The sequence below is a fragment of the Haliotis rubra genome, unplaced genomic scaffold (assembly GCF_003918875.1).
Source record: "Haliotis rubra isolate DU_JTF1 unplaced genomic scaffold, ASM391887v1 Scf1877, whole genome shotgun sequence".
NCBI lineage: Eukaryota > Metazoa > Mollusca > Gastropoda > Lepetellida > Haliotidae > Haliotis > Haliotis rubra.
Window position 1 is genome coordinate 29341 of NW_025765866.1, and position 20037 is coordinate 49377.

The 20037-nt window shown below is 39.2% G+C and overlaps 1 protein-coding gene and 1 pseudogene across 1 annotated transcript; one reads left to right on the forward strand and one right to left on the reverse strand.

Annotated features, from left to right (window-relative positions):
• Positions 1-8203: 8203 nt before the first annotated feature.
• Positions 8204-8960, reverse strand: LOC124274098. The gene is made up of 3 exons (XM_046709413.1): positions 8767-8960; positions 8444-8471; positions 8204-8346 (listed from the first exon to the last, which is right to left on the reverse strand). Exons 1-3 carry the CDS (start codon positions 8953-8955, stop codon positions 8204-8206), a joined length of 360 nt encoding a protein of 119 aa, XP_046565369.1. The 5' UTR covers positions 8956-8960.
• A 3956-nt stretch (positions 8961-12916) lies between these two features.
• On the forward strand, positions 12917-13592 carry LOC124274100 (annotated as a pseudogene).
• The last annotated feature ends 6445 nt before the right edge of the window (positions 13593-20037 follow it).

A 20037-nucleotide genomic window follows, 5' to 3' on the forward strand; every position in this document is an offset into this window, starting at 1 on the left:
CAAACAAACAACTGTTGTCGAATGTTGTATGCAGAATGCGGTTCTGTAGCACGATGTGAAAATGAAGAAAAAAGGTTCATTTACATGTGTTAAATTAGTTTTCCATTGACGAGAGCGCTGTTATCACACAGACATATTAAACGTATTAAACTGGTGTACTACCTATCCTTCATTCATCTGTTTGTGTGTTGTTTAATTGTGCGCTCAGCAATATTCCAACTATATATCGACGGCCTGTAGATAATCCTCCATCTGCCAGGAGTACAATAAGCCCCACAGACAGTCTCACCACAGAAAAGGAAAAGGTGACATGTCACAACTGAGATTTTGAGATATAATGACATCGTGAAAAAATCTTGAGTCCAGAAAGAAACTTAAACGTTAAACACTGTTTCTTCTGAACAACTTAAGTCTAGTGTATTGGAATTTTGTCCTGAAGAGATATTTTTGTTGAAACTGTGAGAACTTTCATGTACTGCTTTTTGCACATGGTATGACGCTTCTGTGTAGTGAGGGATATAAATGATTAAAAATGTTTGTATTATGCTATAAGTGCTGAGTGACATCGCTTGTGGAGCGACGTGCAGAGACAATGTGCATCATATTGATCAGTTCCAAATTCTGCCGTTTCTCTTCTGTTAATTTGCATTTAAGTAGTATGTCGCCAAGAAGAGCTTTGAACTGCCTCTTCGAGCACCTTACATTCAGGTCCTATCTTTTGGGGTCTGAAAAGCTCTGACTTAACCTTTTCCTCGTCGCTCCTTCAGACAACGTGCAGTTATATGTCATGTTAAAAATGTGTCTTCACCTAATGCTTTGTTCCTCTATTTGTCATGTAGTATAGGATTCAACATATGTTTACAAACAGTTTCACGGCAACAGTTTGAAAACTCTGAACTCCCCTTGAGTTTAGGGTCATTTAAACACACAATAAACATGGCATGACACATTCATGTGCATGTGGCGACATACAGACAGACGTGCTACGACAAATGCAAAGCCAGTTCCCGACACTCGTGCTACTGGTAGCTGCGTATCTGACACCGTCAACAGAATAGACGATCTTCCTAAAAATATGGACATGTTGCGTCTCTGAGGGAGAGGTTTCCTGGGGATCTGGCAATACGAAAAATTGTGGCCTCGATAGTGTAGTGATCAACGTTTGTTCGCCTCAATTCCGTGAGCCTGTCATATAATAATACTGTTGGTAAATACCAATGCGGAAGTAATCTCCCTTGAGTTGTAGCGCTCGGAGCTGTACGAAATACACATTCTGACCAATACTGACTTGTTCATCCACAAGGAAACCATAAACGACAGACAATAACATCTACTTTTCTGCACTGTGATGAGGAAACCAGCCGAACTATACATACAGCGACAGGCACCCGTGAAGAGCCACCTCCTCGTGGTGGGTGCTGGGTAACGCTACGAGCTCTTCAATCCCCCGTGTGGACCCGGGGATATGTTTTGTCCACCAACCTGTTTGCTGTGGGTTGCGACCCTGTGTCGGTGGAGGAAGGGATTCTGGTGGTTGAGGGCATTGGAACCAGGAACAGTGTTCTTATTGCCCAACACACAACTTCGGCCCTAACTTCACAAATCGGCTGGTCACGCCAAGCCCTGAGCGTTACATTAAGTAATGTTGCACAAAACTTTGAGAATTGTAACATGCTATTTTTAAGTCTTGGCGAATTTTTCGAACTTCAGAATTTCAAATACACACTTTCATGTTTTTGCCTAGAGTCGTATGCCCAGATGGCAGTGGCTCATGGGCCAATCTGGTGGAATAATTAACCTTTTAATTTTTCTGCTAGAGTATATCATCCGGGTATCCTTGGTGCTGCAAGTCGGAGACCCGCTTTTTTTAACATTGTCCTTGTAATACTCCGTGGTGGGTGGGGAGCTCGGATGGTGAACCATTAAAAAGTAACCATGGCATACGAAACCCCCCTTAAAAAACACGTTTACTTGACACTGATCCATATGGTAACGACCAACGACTGTCCACATCCATTGATAACTGGCCACGTTTTCTCGTGATTGAGACTCAAGATCGCACAAGATTAAAGTTGAACCCTTTTGCAATACAGAAATGCATAGAAAGCATTGCCGGTGACGTTAAAAATATCAAACGTTTCCGTTCAGGTGCATTGCTCGTTGAGTGCAGCAAAAGACAACAGGCAACTAACCTGATGACTACTGAAACATTCGTCGGCATTCCAGTATCAGTATCACCTCATAGAACTCTTAACACCAGCAAAGGAAACATCAGAGATAGAGATCGCTTGTTCGCTGACATGTCTGAACTTGACATTGTCTTTAGAAATGAAAGATCTAAGGGGTCACATACATTAAATGTTTTACAACACGTAAAAACCAGGAAACCATTCAGACTAACAGGTACCTGTTTTCGTTTTCCTCTCCAAATGCTTCCAGATCAGGCGGGATATTGTCACATTAATGTTGACACGTACATACCAAATCCTTTCAGGTGTTTTAAATGCCAGACGTTTCGTCATGGTGTTAATACTTGCACGTTGTGTGTTGTGTGGTGAGAAGACACATACTACAGATGACTGTGACAGTGACTTTAAGAAATGTACCAACTGTGCAGGCAATCACTCATCATTCTCCAAAGATTGTCCGATCAGGAAACAGCAGATAGATTCAATAAGATGAAGTTCACTCTAAACATGAGTTTGCCTGATGCCAAGAGCTTGTCTTAAGATCTGAAATTAAGGAAACCTATGCATCCATAGCCAAAACATCGTCTGATTCAACTCCTCCAATAGCAAAATCATCTGTAAGCTGTCAGACGAATTTAACTTGGTTCAAAACCGATTCTCCAAAGATTTTGTCACCTGCTATGTCTACACAAACTGCAGAACCACTTCCTGTCACGACCAAAACCCAAGCAGAACCATCTCACGATCGTGACACATTTTCCCAGTCAACTCAAAAGTCTGCATCTAACACAAACGTTAAGAGCAAAACCAAACAACCAAACCGAAGCCAGAGCCCCAAAAGGGTCAGATGATAGAATTAAATTATTTAACATGTACGGATCACTTGAGGTCATGGACGTGTCCGAAAACGTCCATTCTAGGGCACATAGCTTGTCGCCCTCGAAAAAGGTGCGGGGTAGATCCCCTATTAAGCCACCTAAAAGATAGGTCTATCTAGAAATATCGTGCAGTGGGACTGTAGAGGACTACGGACAAATTTTAATCAAATACAGCTATTAATCCAGTATTTAACACAATCAGCGTTCTGTCTGCAAGAGACGTATCTGAAACAGACAGATGATTTTAGCTTACGTCAGTTTGAAACCTATCATTATTTTTCCCCTCTGGGTGATAGGGCCACTGGAGGTTCTACTATCCTTATACGAAAGGATGTTATTCACAGCCCTGTTACACTTAACACTAATCTCCAAGTTGTTGCAGTGCGACTTACTCTGGGTGTAGCATTTACATTATGCTCTCTTCCGCCTTCATCGGCACTTCAGCAGACTGATCTTCAATCACTCTATTATCAACTCCCGAAGCCATGTGTTATCATGGGTGACCTAAACGGTCACAACCCGCTCTGGGGCAGTACTAACACTAATACTAAAGTAAACATACTGGAACATTTCATTTCCAATAATGACCTGTGCATATATAATGATGATTCAAGCACCAATCTGCATCCTGCAACTGGCACTTATTCTTCTCTGGATTTGTCTCGTTCAGATTCTAACCTCCTGAAGGAATTTGATGGGTCTGTTCATAATGACCTTTGTGGAAGTGACCACTTCCCAACTATCCTTTCAAAAATATTTCCATCTGATTCTCCATCGTATACAAGATGGAACTTTTCAAAGGCTAACTGGTCTTTATCTCAAACTATATGTAAATCGAAACCTCGACCGGGATGTTTCAGTGATGCAACTGATCCCATTCAGAGTTTTGCTGACGTTTTGAATGAAATAGCTGATGAGTGTATACCAAAGTCCTCTACGGTCCCAAATGTACGAAAACCATGGTTTAATACAGATTGTAGACAAGCCAGAAAAGCGAGGAAAAAGGCAGAGCATTTTTTACGCCATCATCTAACAGTCCATAAGTTAAGTAAATTTAAAATACTCAATGCAAGGGCTCGTCGTTCCTTCAAACAAGACAAACGGAATTCTTGGAGAACTTATGTCTCCACAATAAATCCACGTATGCCTATGTCTAAGGTGTGGAACATGGTTCAGAGAATAAAAGGCAAAGGTTCAAAATCAGCTGTACACCATCTTAAAGATGGCGATAATTTAATAACGTAGAAACTTAAAATTGCAAATAGAATTGGCGTAACTCTTGCCAAAAATTCATCATCGGCAAATTATGTCCCTGAGTTTCAGAGATATCAGAAACAACAAGAATAGACAAAACTAAATTTCGAATCAAATAACGGTGACGATTATAATGAAGTGTTTTCATTACAAGAGCTACATACTGCCCTTGAGCAAGCTCATGATACTGCAGCGGGTGATGACAATATACATTACCAGCTACTGAAACACTTACCTGAACCATGTCTAATGACACTTTTAGATATATTTGACCAAATATGGGCGCCTGGGGAATTTCCTCCTTGATGGCGTAATGCCACTGTAATCCCAATACCAAAACCTGCACGAGATCATACAGATCCATCGAATTACAGACCTATATCTCTCACCAGCTGTGTCTAATAAAAAAAATATAAAAAATGGTGAATATAGATTAACTTGGTATCTTGAAATCAACAACCTTATATCAAATATCCAATGTGGTTTTCATTAACAATCGTAGTACCATTGATCATTTGGTACGTTTAGAATCCTTTGTTAAAATGCAATAGTAACTAAACAACATGCAGTATCAATTTTCTTTGATCTCGAGAAAGCTTATGATACAACATGGAAGCATGGCATTTTGAAGGATTTACATGATTTTGGTTTGAGGGGTCGTTTACCTCTTTTTATATCACATTTTTTTAAGAAACAGACAATTTCAAGTCCGAGTGGGTTCAACCCTCTCTGCGAATTACAATCAGGATCAGGGTGTCCCACAAGGCAGTATTTTGTCTGTCATTTTATTTAGTATCAAGATCAACAATTTATCCAAGGTTTTAAACGATTCAATCGATGGATCATTATTTGTGGATGATTTTATTATTTCTTGTCGTGGTAAACATATGCATACTATTGAACAGCAATTGCAGTTGTGTTTAAATATAATAAATAAATGATGTCCTGAAAATGGCCTCAAAACCTAATTGTCTAAACTTTTGTAGAAAAGCAGCATAGGGACCCAGAATTATCTTCTGACTAGGAGGTCAAATCCTTGGGTCGAATTTTCGATTCTCATTTAACCTTCTTGCCACACATTAAATCCCTAAAAGTTAAATGCCTGAAGGCACTAGATTCGTTAAAGGTTGTTTCAAATTCAAAGTGGGGAGGGGATCAAACTACCCTCCTTCACTTATACAGATCATTGGTGCGATCTAAACTTGATTATGGCTCCATCGTATACGGTGGAGCCTGCAAATGCAACCTAAAACTACTTGATTCTGTCCTCCACCAAGGCCTAAAACTTTGTCTTTGGTCTTTTAGAACGTCTCATGTTGACAGTCTCTATGTTGAGGCCGATTAGCCATCCCTTAACCAACGCCGTATAAAATTATCCTTACAGTATACAACAAAACTACATTCTAACGAGTCTAATCCTGCATTTAACTATTTTTTAAATCCACTTTATGAGGATCTGTATAACCAAAACATCTTCTCTTGTTCCACCTCTGGGACTAAGAGTCAAACCTTTGATTTCTGTTGCTGGCATTGAGCTAGAATATATAGCTCCTTCCCGTCTTCTTTCTTCTACTCCTTGGCAATTGGTGAGGCCACACGTTGACCGAACACTGACAAAGTTTACAAAAATGACGATGTGCAGTTTCCCGACATTTCGGCGTTCATCAGAGCATCATAGCTCGCCGTTGGGATCGTTTCCAGCAGACCAATTCCGCACAAAATAGCCCGAGAAGCGGCCGTCCAAGAGTCCACTCACGCCAAGGACCTCTTTATCCAGATTGCCCACCGCATCCCTGGTTGGAGAAGAATTTCCGACCCAGCTGTCAGGAATCGATTGTGTGAAGTGGGGATTCGACCAAGAGGGCCAGTGGCCGCCCCAGTTTGGAGAGACTTCCATCTGCACAATCGCTCGCGAGTCTGGTTTAATGATGAATCACGCTTTCTTCTTCACCGGCACGTTTACCGTCGGAGAAATGAACGTTTTTCCCCAATTGCATTCGACAGATCAAGAGATTCGGTGGAGATAGTTTCAAGATGTGATGTGCGATATCCAGCACATAAAAATCTGTTTTAGAGGCGGTTCAGGGGAATTTGATAGCAAATCGGTACATCAACGAAGTCCGTGCACGCCACATGCTTTCGATTATGGACCGATAGAGTTGTTCCAGCATGTCAAAGCTATTTTACCTACAGCAAGTGTCACGGTCCGTCCGCTATCTTGCCAATTCTAACGTCAATGTCTTGCCATGGCCTTCTAGAGCACCACATCTAAACACCTATGGGATGAACTCGATCGACTTGTACACCGAAACACGCCTCATACACTTTTACAAATGGCCATCGCATTGCTTGAAGAGTGGGGAGGAATTCCACATGAGTGACTTCGTCTACTTATCCGAGACGGTGTCGAGCAGCAATTGCTGCCAGTGATGGCCATACAACGTAATGACTTTGACGCCATCTTGTGGAATCAAATAAAGAGAAACACAACACTAAAGGCTGTTGTTGTGTTGGCGAACTCTGTGTCTATAGACGTGTGATTTTCCATCTATTTACCTTTGAAATTACATGAAACAATTGCTCTTAAACTAACGCAATACATTCTTCTAAAAATTCCTTTTTTGACGAGTGTATAACGAACACAAAAGTACTGAAATATGCAACGTAAGGCGAATATCAACGGTTTGAAGATTAGTATTTAGATGAACACTACTATGAATAAAATCTGTTGTTACTAATAATCTCCGGTTGCTCTATCACCAGGAGGGGAAAATAACTGGTGATATTTGTACTGTTCCCATTACATTGGACAACTAAGTCATGATGGCTCCATCTTAGATCTCCCCCTGAATGTGAGGAGAAACTATTCCTTCTCCTGTCCTGCGAAGACAGTGTAACTTCAATATCTAGAGGTCCAAACGAGTTATGTGTAGGTGAAGGGACGGTGGGTGTTTCTCTTCTATTCAGTTTCTGTCCTTTCTTTTTTATCGAGTGATAAGTCGCTGGTTGTTTAAAAGACGTTCTTGATTTTTCCGTAGACTGAATTTCTGTATATTGAGTAGCTGGGGAAATAGGTAGGTCATTGAAGCCAATGTCAAGACAGTCTGACACAATATAGTTGATGCTACCACATATCGGGACACTGTAACAGAGTAGGTTTTTGTCGATGGATGTGGTTTTTTTAGGTTTAAATATTGTTTTTGCATCTAGGTTCAAAATGTTATTTTGACACTTTAATTTCAGGATTTTGGATTCCTTTTGGACGGGCAGGACTTCGATGATGCAACATGCTCGCCATCACAATTGGAGCGTCTAAAGGTCTTTCAGCCAGCCAGTGCCCTCGTGGTTGTCACTACAACGCCGACACACCCAACGTCATTAAATATATTTTTGTATTCAAGACTTCACCAACTTTCTTGATTTAACTACGGTTGCCATGTCTTTTTCATACATGTCGGACAGGAAGCGAGCCCTGTCCCAACAATGTCTCGACCATTTGGTCGCTTCTTACTACCTGCAATGAGGTTCTGAGGACCTATTCTACCCGATGCACTCGGGGAAGAGAGCTATTGGCATCACCCAGTACACACAACGAAGAGGCTGGTGTTCACCAGACCCGTCTAATCCCTGACCTTCAGTGACAATTTCAAGGACTGTTTGTGGCAAATTTGTTGGAGCCTTTTCATAATGTCGAGGTCATACTTACTATACTATGGGGTATTCGTAATACATACATATTTTCTGAAGTATATTTGACAACAACTGGTATCGTTCTTATGATGTAGAGCGGATACTACACACTCTTGGTTTTCAGGCAAAGGTTACCTCCTACAATAAACGTCTTCCTGTCCATAACGACATCCTAATCCTCGGAAGATGATATCACATTTCCTCGGGCACGGTGACACCAAGGTCATCGGCGAAGACACCGCAGGGGTAGAGGGACACGGCGCTGAAGTCGTACCCTTTCCTTGACAGGAAACCCATCAACTGTGACCAACTTCCTGGTTCCTCAACGTCAAGAACTGAAATGTATTAGAATACGTTGACACCTTTTCATTCTGGATGTTTTACTTGACTGGTAGACAGGTACGTTAGAGTATTGATATATATTGGACTTACCGAGAACAATTCTTGTATTGCCGAGCTCCTGTGAAACAAACAGAAATTAATTAAAATAGCATGAATTCGAGAGTCAATTAGTTTATATCCTTTCATTAAAATAATTTTCCTTTGCTAGTGCATCTTTTAGTAGACATATCAGTTACTGTATTATTTTTATTCAAAATAAACATTCATTTCCATGGCTGGCTAATCAGAAGCGACCCAGATAGTCTGGACCTTGGTATTCATCATAAGGAACATATGCCATAAGCAGAATTCGTCTTGTGGTACATTTTGTATTGTCTGTTATTAACGCATTAGTTTTAAAAAATTGTACAAACCTTAAATGAAAACAGAACCTTGATGTCAGTAAGATCGTTCACTTTGTCATTAATCTGACGTATCTCCGCCGTCTCGTCCCTTCCCTTCTCGGGAGGCATATAGATGTCCACTCTATACAGGTGGGCGTCTCGGTCATCACCGAGAACCGACAGTGGGAGGCACAAGAGACAAACGAAGAGAAGCATCATCGCAAGTCGTTATCTGCAGCACAGATATAGTTTGGCATGAAATGCATGTGGACCCGGTTTTTGTAAATATCTCTTCATCCAATGAACCAATCGATCTCAGACTGTGCAAGTGGATGTTTTGTCAGACAACCTAATCTCATTGTAAATCACCGATTTTATGCATTGTATTAAAGAATCTGTCTGTGTAACTGTCAACAAAATGAACAGCAGAACGCAGACGGCTTGCAGAGGGAGGGAGCCAATGACCTGTAACAGCGGCAGTGTTGGGTCATAAAGGTCAACGTTCGTCAATGTAGGTCAGCTATGCTGATGACCCTGATGTCAAAAGAATCTAACTTTGGATGCCTACCTTTTTGTACAAGGTTTTATTTATTGGTTGTTGGTTTATTTTTCACAATTTTTAACACGATGTTCTTTTTCATGCCAAGAGCAAAAGTTGTACGTTTCATGTAATCCGACACCTTATAAATCGGTTTGCTACGTTTGCTCTCTTTTTAAAAAAAAAATCAACACATTTCTAGTTAAACGTTTAGCATCATCTGCATAAGCTTTCATGATGACAGCTAGAAGTAGTCAATGTGAATGATCCAAACGGTCTATCATTGTGCAGTGCACAGGTAACTATCATGAACTGCACGTGCATTTACCTTTATGTCCCAACACTGCCGCTGTTACAGGTCATTGGCTCCCTCCCTCTGCAAGCCGTCTGCGTTCTGCTGTTTATTTTTTGACAGTTACATAGACAGATTCTTTAATACAAATGCATAAAATCGGTGATTTACAATGTGATTAGGTTGTCTGACAAAACATCCACTTGCACAGTTTGAGATCGATTGGGTCATTGGATGAAGAGATATTTACAAAAAACCGGGTCCACAAGCATTTCATGCCAAACTATGCATAGTTCCGACCGATCGCCCGTCAACCAATCAGATCGCGTCTTTCCGTCACCGCGGGATAGCTTGTTGCTAAGGCGCCATTAGGTCCCCCAAGCTTTCAGTTGTCAGGACATTTGACCCTGCAGAGTAGCTTGCCGTTTTTAGTGATAATGGGGAAACGCTGTGCATGGGGGACTTGCGATTCTGATGAGAGATATCCTGAGAGGCTTGGGAATGCACTTTTCATTCCTTTTCCAAAACTCAAGTTCCGTTTGGAAACGTGTTTGCGATGGATTCGGGCTTGTGGAAGACCCCATCATCAGCTGAATAACAACATCAACAAACACAAATACGTGTGTTCAAAGGTACATTTAATTATTGATTCATTAACCTGTGAAATAATTGTCAAAAGGGGAAGATTTCAGTGAGGTTATCTGTCCACTGGAATTATATTACGTATACTGGAATTATCTATTATGATACGTGCATACAATAGATCTAGTACATATCTAGGCCGACTGCGTAGTGTAAATATTTATTATTATTTTTATAAAAAAAATTATCATAATATTAACCCGCAGTGAAGTAATACTGAACTCAGTAGGGCTCTTCACAATGACTTCATATAATCAATAATAAAAATGCCCAAATTGTCAGATTGTGGTACTGCCAGTAGATATTGTGATTTCATATTATCAAAAATCAATTTTGGACTTTGCTCACTTAAAATATATGTGATTAGTGTTAGAATTTCTGAAGAATTTGATAATCAATGTACTGTTTTGACAGCATTTCAAGACCAACAGCAGAGTTCCCATACCCTATTGCAATCGGGGGAAAATGTGACACCAACCCGGCCACCACCAAAAGAGAGGATCCGTCTGGATACCTGTGATTTATCTCCAAGGTATATTTTTCTAAAAAAAGAAGGATACCTGTGATTCATCTCTAAAGAAAGAAGTGTATGTAACAGTTTAACATTTCAAGAATACAATGCCAATTAAGAGTTGTTTTGATGTTTTTTGTGCTCATATTGCAAACTTTACTATAATTATTTAAAAAAGATTTAATGTTAATGTGACAAACATCAGTATGTAAGAAACAACACAACAAAAGAATAGTACCTCATCTATTTTTATTTTGTCCTCACTTGTCAGTGTATGATGACTTTACTTAATCCCAAAATTTGGACAATGAAGAAAAATTATCAACTTATTTCATGCATCCCCAAAACGTATAACCATGTTTTTATAAAACAAGAGCGATAACAACATATAAATATAAAGCATAAAAATAACAACACAAAACTTAATTATAAGTACACCTGAAATGGTTGACCTCAAAGTTGTGTAATTATGATAAATTATTAAATAATTTGATGCATGTAAAAACAATTGATCTGTAACAAATTATACAGAAACAAGTGTGATAACAAAATATACCTGTAAATAAAACTAACAAATCTAAAATAACAAAACAAGAGGATTAAACCATTGTGTAAGATGAATAATCTGTCCAAAATAAATGCGATCTATACATGGAGATGAATATATAGAAAATATATGAATATAAAGAAAATAATACTGAAAATTATATCAAAGTAAAGTGACAACAGGCTATAAGGGTAAATTACTTACTCATAAATTTACCTAATTTAGATTTACAAAAATATGATATTACAATATTGCCACATATTTACTACAAATAACTATTTTTCTAAAAAAAATGTTATTTCAGACAACTGTTTGAAACAAACAGAGAAATATCCCCCAGGAAGTGTCTGTTGAAGAGAATCAAGGTACACAGACTGGTGAATCATGTAAGTATAACATGGAAAAGCTCAGTTGGGGGCAGTCAATGATGGCACTTAAGGCAAAATCTTAATTGGATATTTTTCAGCTGAAGCTGATAGTATTAGCAAATCAAAACCATTAGACCATTATAATCAATTTAAAACATTTTGAAGTTATATAGCTAATTTCAAAATCTTTCATAACAAGATGGAGACATTGTTTTTCCTGAAATAGGATAGTGAACAACGAATATCCAAAAGCACTTGTTAGTTAACACCATCAATTATTGTACAATTTACATGTCAAGAAATGGCTTTGCATGTTCTTTAAAGAATACTTTTCCAGCATACATGTCATGTATTCAATGTCTGGGAAAATACGCTCAATGTACGCTCTATTTTTTGGGGTAAACCACATATTCATAGAATTCAGCCCCGGTTATCATTAACTGTGCCTGAAATTGGGCATAATGAGCATGTCTTTTGGATAGTTTGAGAATGGCAATTTCCTCCTCCTGCAAAAATAAATTTGTTATCTTTTCCTATGCTTCTTCAAGTGTAAAGTGTCGAGCTGAGTTTGGGCATTTAATTTCAATAATTCTGTTCTCCTTTTCACGACAACATATCTTGCCATCAGGAGTGGCTCCAAAGAAACTGAAATTATTGTTGATTACTAGTCCACTCTCATGTAGATGGTTTGAGATTTTGTGTTCTAAATATCTTTTCTTGGCCTGTACTTCAATGTTCTTCCCATAGGAAAGAGATACTGAATGCATAGAAGTCTTGGGAAATAGACTGTTGAGAAAAGATAGTGTAGGTTTCTTCTTTCTGTTCATAACCTTTCCAAATGTGGAAGCTGTAAGGCGATTAGATCTTAGATCTTTTCCAGGATCTGTAAGTTGATACTGGGCATTAAGATCTTCATACCCAGGAGCGAGTTGTACAGGTGACACTTTCGGAAACTTGATGAACGTAGTTGATACTGCACGTGATTTTCAGTCTGAAAATAAGAAATTAAATCATTGGAAATAATAACTTTAAGCCCGGACACATTATTTTATATATTTCATTCGAAATTACAAATTTGCCTGTTATTTTTCAGTCATCACTCCACTTGAGCAACACCAGACAGTCCAAATTCAGAATCTGAGATCCTAGGTAGAAGATCAAGGGCAACAGATCAAGGATATGAAGAAAATTTTAAGGAAAAAAGGAAAAAGACAAGGGAATTGTAAAGTTGAGGGAGGAACTTAAGAAATGTCAAAGATTTAATGTGACCAGTATCTTAGTTAGATCAGGGAAACTAAAGGGCCTGTTTAAATACTACACAGGCATTACTTATGTCAGGTTTCTTGCCATATTCAGTTATTGGCCTTCCTTCTGCCAGGTGATCAGGCATCATGTTTGAATTATGAAAAAGGTCATCGTGACATTAGAAAGTTATCTACTAAAGATTGCTTGTTCCTGACTATGTTGACTGTGCCAGAGTTTGGGATAAAAAGACCTCAGTATGCGTTTTGGACTGTCATTGCAATCAGGTGGTGTAATATTCAATACCTGGATTGAACACGTGAACTTGAAAATTGGCCAGTAAAGTATATGGCCACATAAAAGTATAATCCTTCAAATTATGCCTGCAAAATTTAGAAAGGAATATGCTTCATCCATGATGATTATTGATGGGACAGAACTGAAGACTCAAGTACCCTGTGCTTTAGGGTTACAGTCTCAGCTATACAGTGACTATAAGTCAAGTACTACCTTAAAGTGTCTTGTATGTTGTGCCCCTTGTGGTTCATTGACATTTGTTTCTGAATTGTTTACAGGTTCAATTTCAGATAAAGCTTTAACTGATCAATCAGGATTTTATGATGCTGTACGAGGCAGGTACAAGAATAGATCGATGTTGTTGCATCCTGTGATATGAATGTGATACTAGTCTCTATGAAATAAACATAATTTCATTTACATGAAATGTTAGTCTTGTTACTTAAAAATGATGTACTGAGTGTTATGTTTTGACTGTTTTGAAGAACAGGATCCATGTCTCAATAGATTAAAACATTACCTGATATGACAAGACTGATCCCAAGCTAGACGTCTCCGAGCAGAGTGTTTAGTCACCGGGGTGCATCTGTCTGTAGCACATACTGCAGTGGGGTAATATGTGGAAGTCTGCAACAATATTCATCTACATTATATTCATTTGACACACAGTTTCTGAAAATTAAAAAAAAAATATCCTTAGTTCAATGCGTATACTCTTTATAGACCATAAGGACCAACTTTAAACCTGCACCTGTTTTAGTGATTATTTGCAAAACCGTTTTCACCAATTACAATGCGAAAGTGACAAAAGTATCCATACCTCGTGTCATTGAACTTGACAAATGATTGGCTTCCTATTTCTAGACTGGGCAAGAGGTTGAGCCACAAGCACTTGGTTGATAGGCACTGGGATGATCTTGTTGCCCCTGTGAATCTGCCACTGTTGCTGGAGGCTGGTGCAACTCTGTTTTTCATGAATGTGCGTGAAATTGTGAGGCTTCAATCCCTGAAGTGTCTTCACAAGGCCAATGATGTGGGAACATCTTTCACCAAGTCTAAACAAAAATGAATTCATGTGAAGGAAATCTAAAGATATTTTTTATAAAAATGAAATACCATTGCATCAAGAAAAACATATAACCCAAAATCATGTTACTTATTTTTAAGTGTATCAAAATGAACATATAATGATATAAGTGAAATCACAAATAATCTAAATTCGATTTTCAGTAGATTCTAACTTTTAATTTTATTAAAGTCTTTACTTATAATTATAATTGATAGTACATTATGTGCCAGGCATGGTGTTTCATTAAGTTTATATTTGAAACAGTATATTACTAGCCCTGCGTAACATTTGGAGGCTGATCGAAAACTAAACAATTGAATTTTACGGTTCATTTTTAGCCAAATTACTGAATGGATAAATTTTCTGTTTCCTTTTTGCCGATAGTATATGTAAACCCGATGTACAATAAATAAAGAAGTGTAAACATTCGTCATGTTTTGCTGCCAAACTTCGATAGGACTAGAAATCAATCAACACACCAGTCATAACCCGACGAGAACAAATGAACGGTCACTGTGCCATTGAAATGACAATCTCTTAATCTATCAGGCACTGATTTTAAGTGATTTATATGAGGATTTACTGACTTCTTATCAATGACGTACTTACCCAGCTTCACAAGAACAATAGCTGTGAACGATCTTCTCGGCGCTTGTGTCAATCCTCAAATGGAGGGTATGCGGGCTCCGATTCTTCGACATTGACCGCCAGCACATGGCATCAATGTCAGAGGTGTTGTCACGGTTATAAACTCGTATCTCATGGATATAACCCTGTGAAGAAATAGTGTAAGCCTGTCTGTTGCGATTTCTGCGTCAAAGTAGGATGATCTGGCAAGAATGCAACAGATATTGTGTCGGGAACAGTCAACAGGCAAACGGTGCCTGACCGTGTATCCGCCATTTTGACAGCTCGGCATCCCAAAGCTTGGGGGACGTAGCAACAGTAACCAAGGTGGGCGGAGCTTGGGTCGATAGTCGGAACTATGCCATGATGCTCATGGTTGTCACACCAGATACTGACATTTTACTCTGACCAAGTGGCTTAAATAGCCCTCTGTGGTTTTATCAAACACTTTCTAGATAATCATGTTTTGGAAATTTGTAAAAGTGATGATTTTACTGTAACTGAGCAATGTTTGAATCAGTTACATGCACTCAGTAAGTAAACTCCAAAACAGCATGTCAAGTTTCTTTTTTTGAAGAGTATATATTGCTGCTGTCGTCTAAACTTCAACCCTGATCTTTATCTTCCGTGACCACCATGAACCAACAACCGAGAGCGCAATTTCCGCGTTTTTAGACAGATCTCAGCCCGTCTCCCTTATATAGTGAAGCCGCTAAGATCAAGTTTCCATTAGAAATGTGCTTTTAATGATAAATGCACAAAAGTTGGTCAAAAGTTGGTTCAAGAACCTATCTTTCATAATTTCAGATATGGAGGCACATGAGTTTTGGGCTGTGTGCGCATGTGCAGTAGGCAAAAAGTGCCGTACTATTTTCAATGTTTTTTCTTACATAGTCAGCATAGCCAATCATTACAAACCGGTAATTTCACATTTAATGATTTACAGGTACACGAAAAGAGAAGAACTAGTTAATTTACATTAAGATTAAATATGCCCAAAATATATAAATTCTCCTACCATCCATAATGGCAGGTAGCAGACAGCTTTTCGGATATGGAGCTCCATGACAAAAGATAAATATGTTATGGTTTCATCTGATCAATACTGACTGAAGATGCACATAATATGTGGTAAAAGAACTCCAGGACAATATTTCATAGGTTAAAGTTTTGGATACTTTTAACAATAAAATCTTTAATTCATTAGACTCAAGGCCAAGTGTGGCAGATAATCCAGATTAGTCTTTCACTCATAAAGTTTAAAGTTCACATGCTTCTCCATAAATATCATTATCACACCCATTGCGGAGTATATCTATGCACAGGCTGTCAACCAAAAAGGCAATTATGGTGTACATTTACATATGAAGTGTCTATATGCATAACGTCACTATACTAGGGTTACTTGTGACGATCAAGTATTTCTGATAGGATGAAGGATCTGGAAGGATGACCTCCATGTCAACAGCTGACTTTATTACGATAAACATATATACTCAGCAGCAAAAAACACACGTCAGTACGAGTTCAAAATTAGATAGGCACTGTATTGAAATCATTACAGAAATGGACATAATAAGCGGATCAAAAACATTTTCTGTGTACAATATCCTAACACATCAATGAATAACTCAGCACAATTCCAAGACATTACGTTAACGTTTGCAGTCCATTCAGACCCTTGACTTCAGTATCTAGTGTGACCACCACGAGCGGCAATAACTACAGCACAGCGTCTATGCATGGAGTGCACCAATCGATTGATTAAGGCCATTGACACCTGGAACCACACTCTGAAAAAGGCCTGGCGCAATAAATCGGCTGTGTTCGGCCTTGGTATGACATTATTCAGTCTCCTCTGAATTTCATCCCAAAGATGTTCAATTGGATTTAAATCAGGACTAAGGGCTGGCCACTGCATAATGTTGACACTGTTCTCCTGTAGGAAGTCCCGTGTAGCTCTGGCAGTTGGAAAATGCTGTTCCGGTGACGTGCGAAATGTGATATGACGTGGGGTCTGAGAGCTTGGTCGATTTAGCACACCGCTGTGATGCCGCCTCCTCTCCCTGGACCAAGGTTCTGGAACACCACAGGACCCACTCTCTGGTTCAGGCCTATTCCACCCCATACCATGATGCTTGCACCTCCCCATGAGTCTCTTTCCTTAACACATTGGTCTGAGTAACGCTGGCCACGTCGTCGCCATATTCTTGTTCTGCCATCTGCAGTTGATATGCAGTACTGACTCTCATCTGTGAACAGAACAGTTCTCCATTGCCTGTATCGCTCCAGTTTAGGTGTTGTAGGGCAAACTGTAGACGTTCACGCCGATGACGAGGGGTGAGGATAGGTCCACGGTAAGGTCTACGACAATAGAGGTCCCCGCTGTTAAGACGTCGGCGTACTGTATCAGTACTGATTGGTCTTCCGTGTGTTCCCACTGTCATTGGCGTAGGAAAAGTTTAAAGTTGGGGGGGGGCAAGATTTCGAAATTGATAACGGGGGTGGGGTGTGGGGTGGAGAGAGGAGGTATATGAAAAGGACAGACGAGTTCACTTGCTTTGCAATTTCTCCACAAAGAGTGTCCCAGCCCTTGTCTGCAGCTTTAGAATACTTCACAAGAAGGTCTTTATAATAACTTATTCTCTTTATATTTGGTCTTAAATATCTGAAAAATAAGAAATTGGAGTCACTGTCATTTTTTCTTTATGATAATCATATTTTGGGTGCTGACAAATAGAACAATAGGGTACTGAAAAACAATAGTTTTATACTATAAATATATTATAATTACATTCAATAACAAGGCAGAAGTGAGCACAGCTCACATACCCCCGCTTATAGTCTGATCGCCTTCAATACCATTATTGAATACCAAAATAATACTTTAGGAAAACTTTCAATTTTGGCATCATGCAATTGAAAGCCAAAACCCACAATGGCACCATAAGGGTAAGTTCCATGCCAAATTTGAAGTTTGTAAGTGGTATAGTTTTTGAGTTATGCTCAGAGAAACCATTCCGGACGCACGGACACACGGGCGGACGGGCTGAGCGCTATATACCAGCGACTACGTCGTAGCGGGGGTATAATAATGCAGCCATTCTTATTTCATACATGAATTCGGCTTTCAGATAAAACCAGCTCTCTCACTGCCAATGTATGAGTTTGAAATCGTGTCTTATTGTTATTGTTTAGATTTTCAATAAATAAATCAAACAGCACCTATTATACTTAAAATATGGCTATTACTGTAAACTAAATGTTACTGTATAGACTACACTGTAATGTCAATGTATGTTGTCAACTTACCGCTGATTCGAATCCATGTTGGCTGTTGATAACAGCCTGACTGCCTCTACTTTCACTTTTGAGTGACATGAATTAAAAAATTGGAATTCTAGCATTAGCAGAATTTTTTTTTGTGATCATGTTATTTTTTTCAACGTTACCAGAGGCTTGAATTTGTGTTTAATTCTCTATTATGGTCCCTAAAAAATTTCCCAGCTTGTAAAAATATGGGGTTTCTACGCCTATGACTGTATGGCATGCTGTTTCGGATGCCTGCATGAATGGATTCTGTACATGCTGTCGCACAGCATTGCGGTCTTGTCTTGTGGTCACCCTTGGTCTACCAGTACGGGGGCGATCATTTGTGGTGTTGGTGGACCGGAAACGTTCCTGCAGCCTGTAGATGGTCCGAACGTTGACCTGGAAGTGATTGGCAACGGCTTGTGCAGTGTGGCCAGCTTCAAGTCATGCTAGCGCCTGGTTCCTCTGAGCTGTCGTGAGTCGCGGCATCCAGCTGACGTTGTAATGTGAATGTTTCAACCAGGTTTGGGATGACCCTGATGTCCTTGCCAACAGGAGGTGCCACAATGTCCACATAGAAGAGTTGGTCGTGATACCCAGTGTTGTCACCCACCCCACAGTGGAAAATGGTAACACAAAACACAAGGAACCAACAACACGTCATGGCTGCTTCTCTACTGTGTCTCTACTACACTAGTGTATGACTGTTGTGGCAGGAACTGTATATATAATCTATCTGTGTGTTATTTCTTCATATTGAAGCGGCTAGGATCAAGTTCCCATTACAAATGTGCATTTAATGATAACAGCACGAAGGTTGGTCATCATTTTCAAGACCATCTCAGAAATAATTTCAGATAGAGGCATATGTGCAGTTGACAAAAATTTTCAATGTTTCCTCTTATACAGTCAGCATAGCCAATCATTACAAACCAATAATTTCACAATTAATGACTTACAGGTACAGGAAAAGAGAAGAAATAGTTAATTTAAATTGAAATTAAACATGTCCAAAATATAAATGTACCCTCCACCCAAACTGGCAGGTGGCAGAGAGCTTTTCGGATATGGAGCTCCATGACAACAGATAGTATGGTCTGGTTTCATTTGATCAATACTAACTGAAAATGCACATAGTATTTGGCAAAAGAACACCAGGACAATAATTTATAAGTTTTGGATATTTGTAACAAGAAAATCAGACTCATTAGACTCAAGGGCAAGTGTTGCAGATACTCCAGATTTGTCTTACGCAAGGGAGCAGTCATTAGGGACCGTTCATAATTTATGGCTAGGGGGTGATGATGATTTTAAGGGGGGTCACCCATTTGTTCCTGGGGAGCTAGGGGGTTCAGCAATTTTGTACATAAAAATATTAAAAAATCATGCTTAGAACCCTATGGGAAGGGGGTCATTGATTTTGTACATGATATGGAAGGGGGGTCACTTACTTTGTACGTAAAGTGTGTGTGTGTGTGTGTGGGGGGGGGCATTCACATTGTACATACTTCTGCATACGCCCTTCTACTGTTGAATATTTTTTTTTAAAACCAATAAATTATCGTAATTCAGTGACAATGTTGTCAAATTCGATTTTAAAAATATAAGATAAAATATACTGAACATCATTGAAAACGCACCACCTGTAAATTTTGAAATATGGTAATAGGATTGTTTTGAGAGTGAAAATGAACGTTGGAAATGTTGTTAATAACACAAAAGACAATAAATAATGCTGTACAGTAAAGAACGGATTGCCCGAACACATCACGGAACATATCACATGACAACAACAAAATACATGCACAACACACACGAAAAGCACAAATTGCATGCGTAAAACATGCTGATTAGGG

Coding starts and splice junctions, on each gene's coding strand:
- LOC124274098 (XM_046709413.1), bottom strand. CDS start 8,955: ATGATGCTTCTCTTCGTTTGTCTCTTGTGCCTCCCACTGTCGGTTCTC. Junction 8,472..8,766: donor AGGTTCTGTTTTCATTTAAG/GTTTGTACAATT, acceptor TTTGTTTCACAG/GAGCTCGGCAATACAAGAAT. Junction 8,347..8,443: donor CAATACAAGAATTGTTCTCG/GTAAGTCCAATA, acceptor AATACATTTCAG/TTCTTGACGTTGAGGAACCA.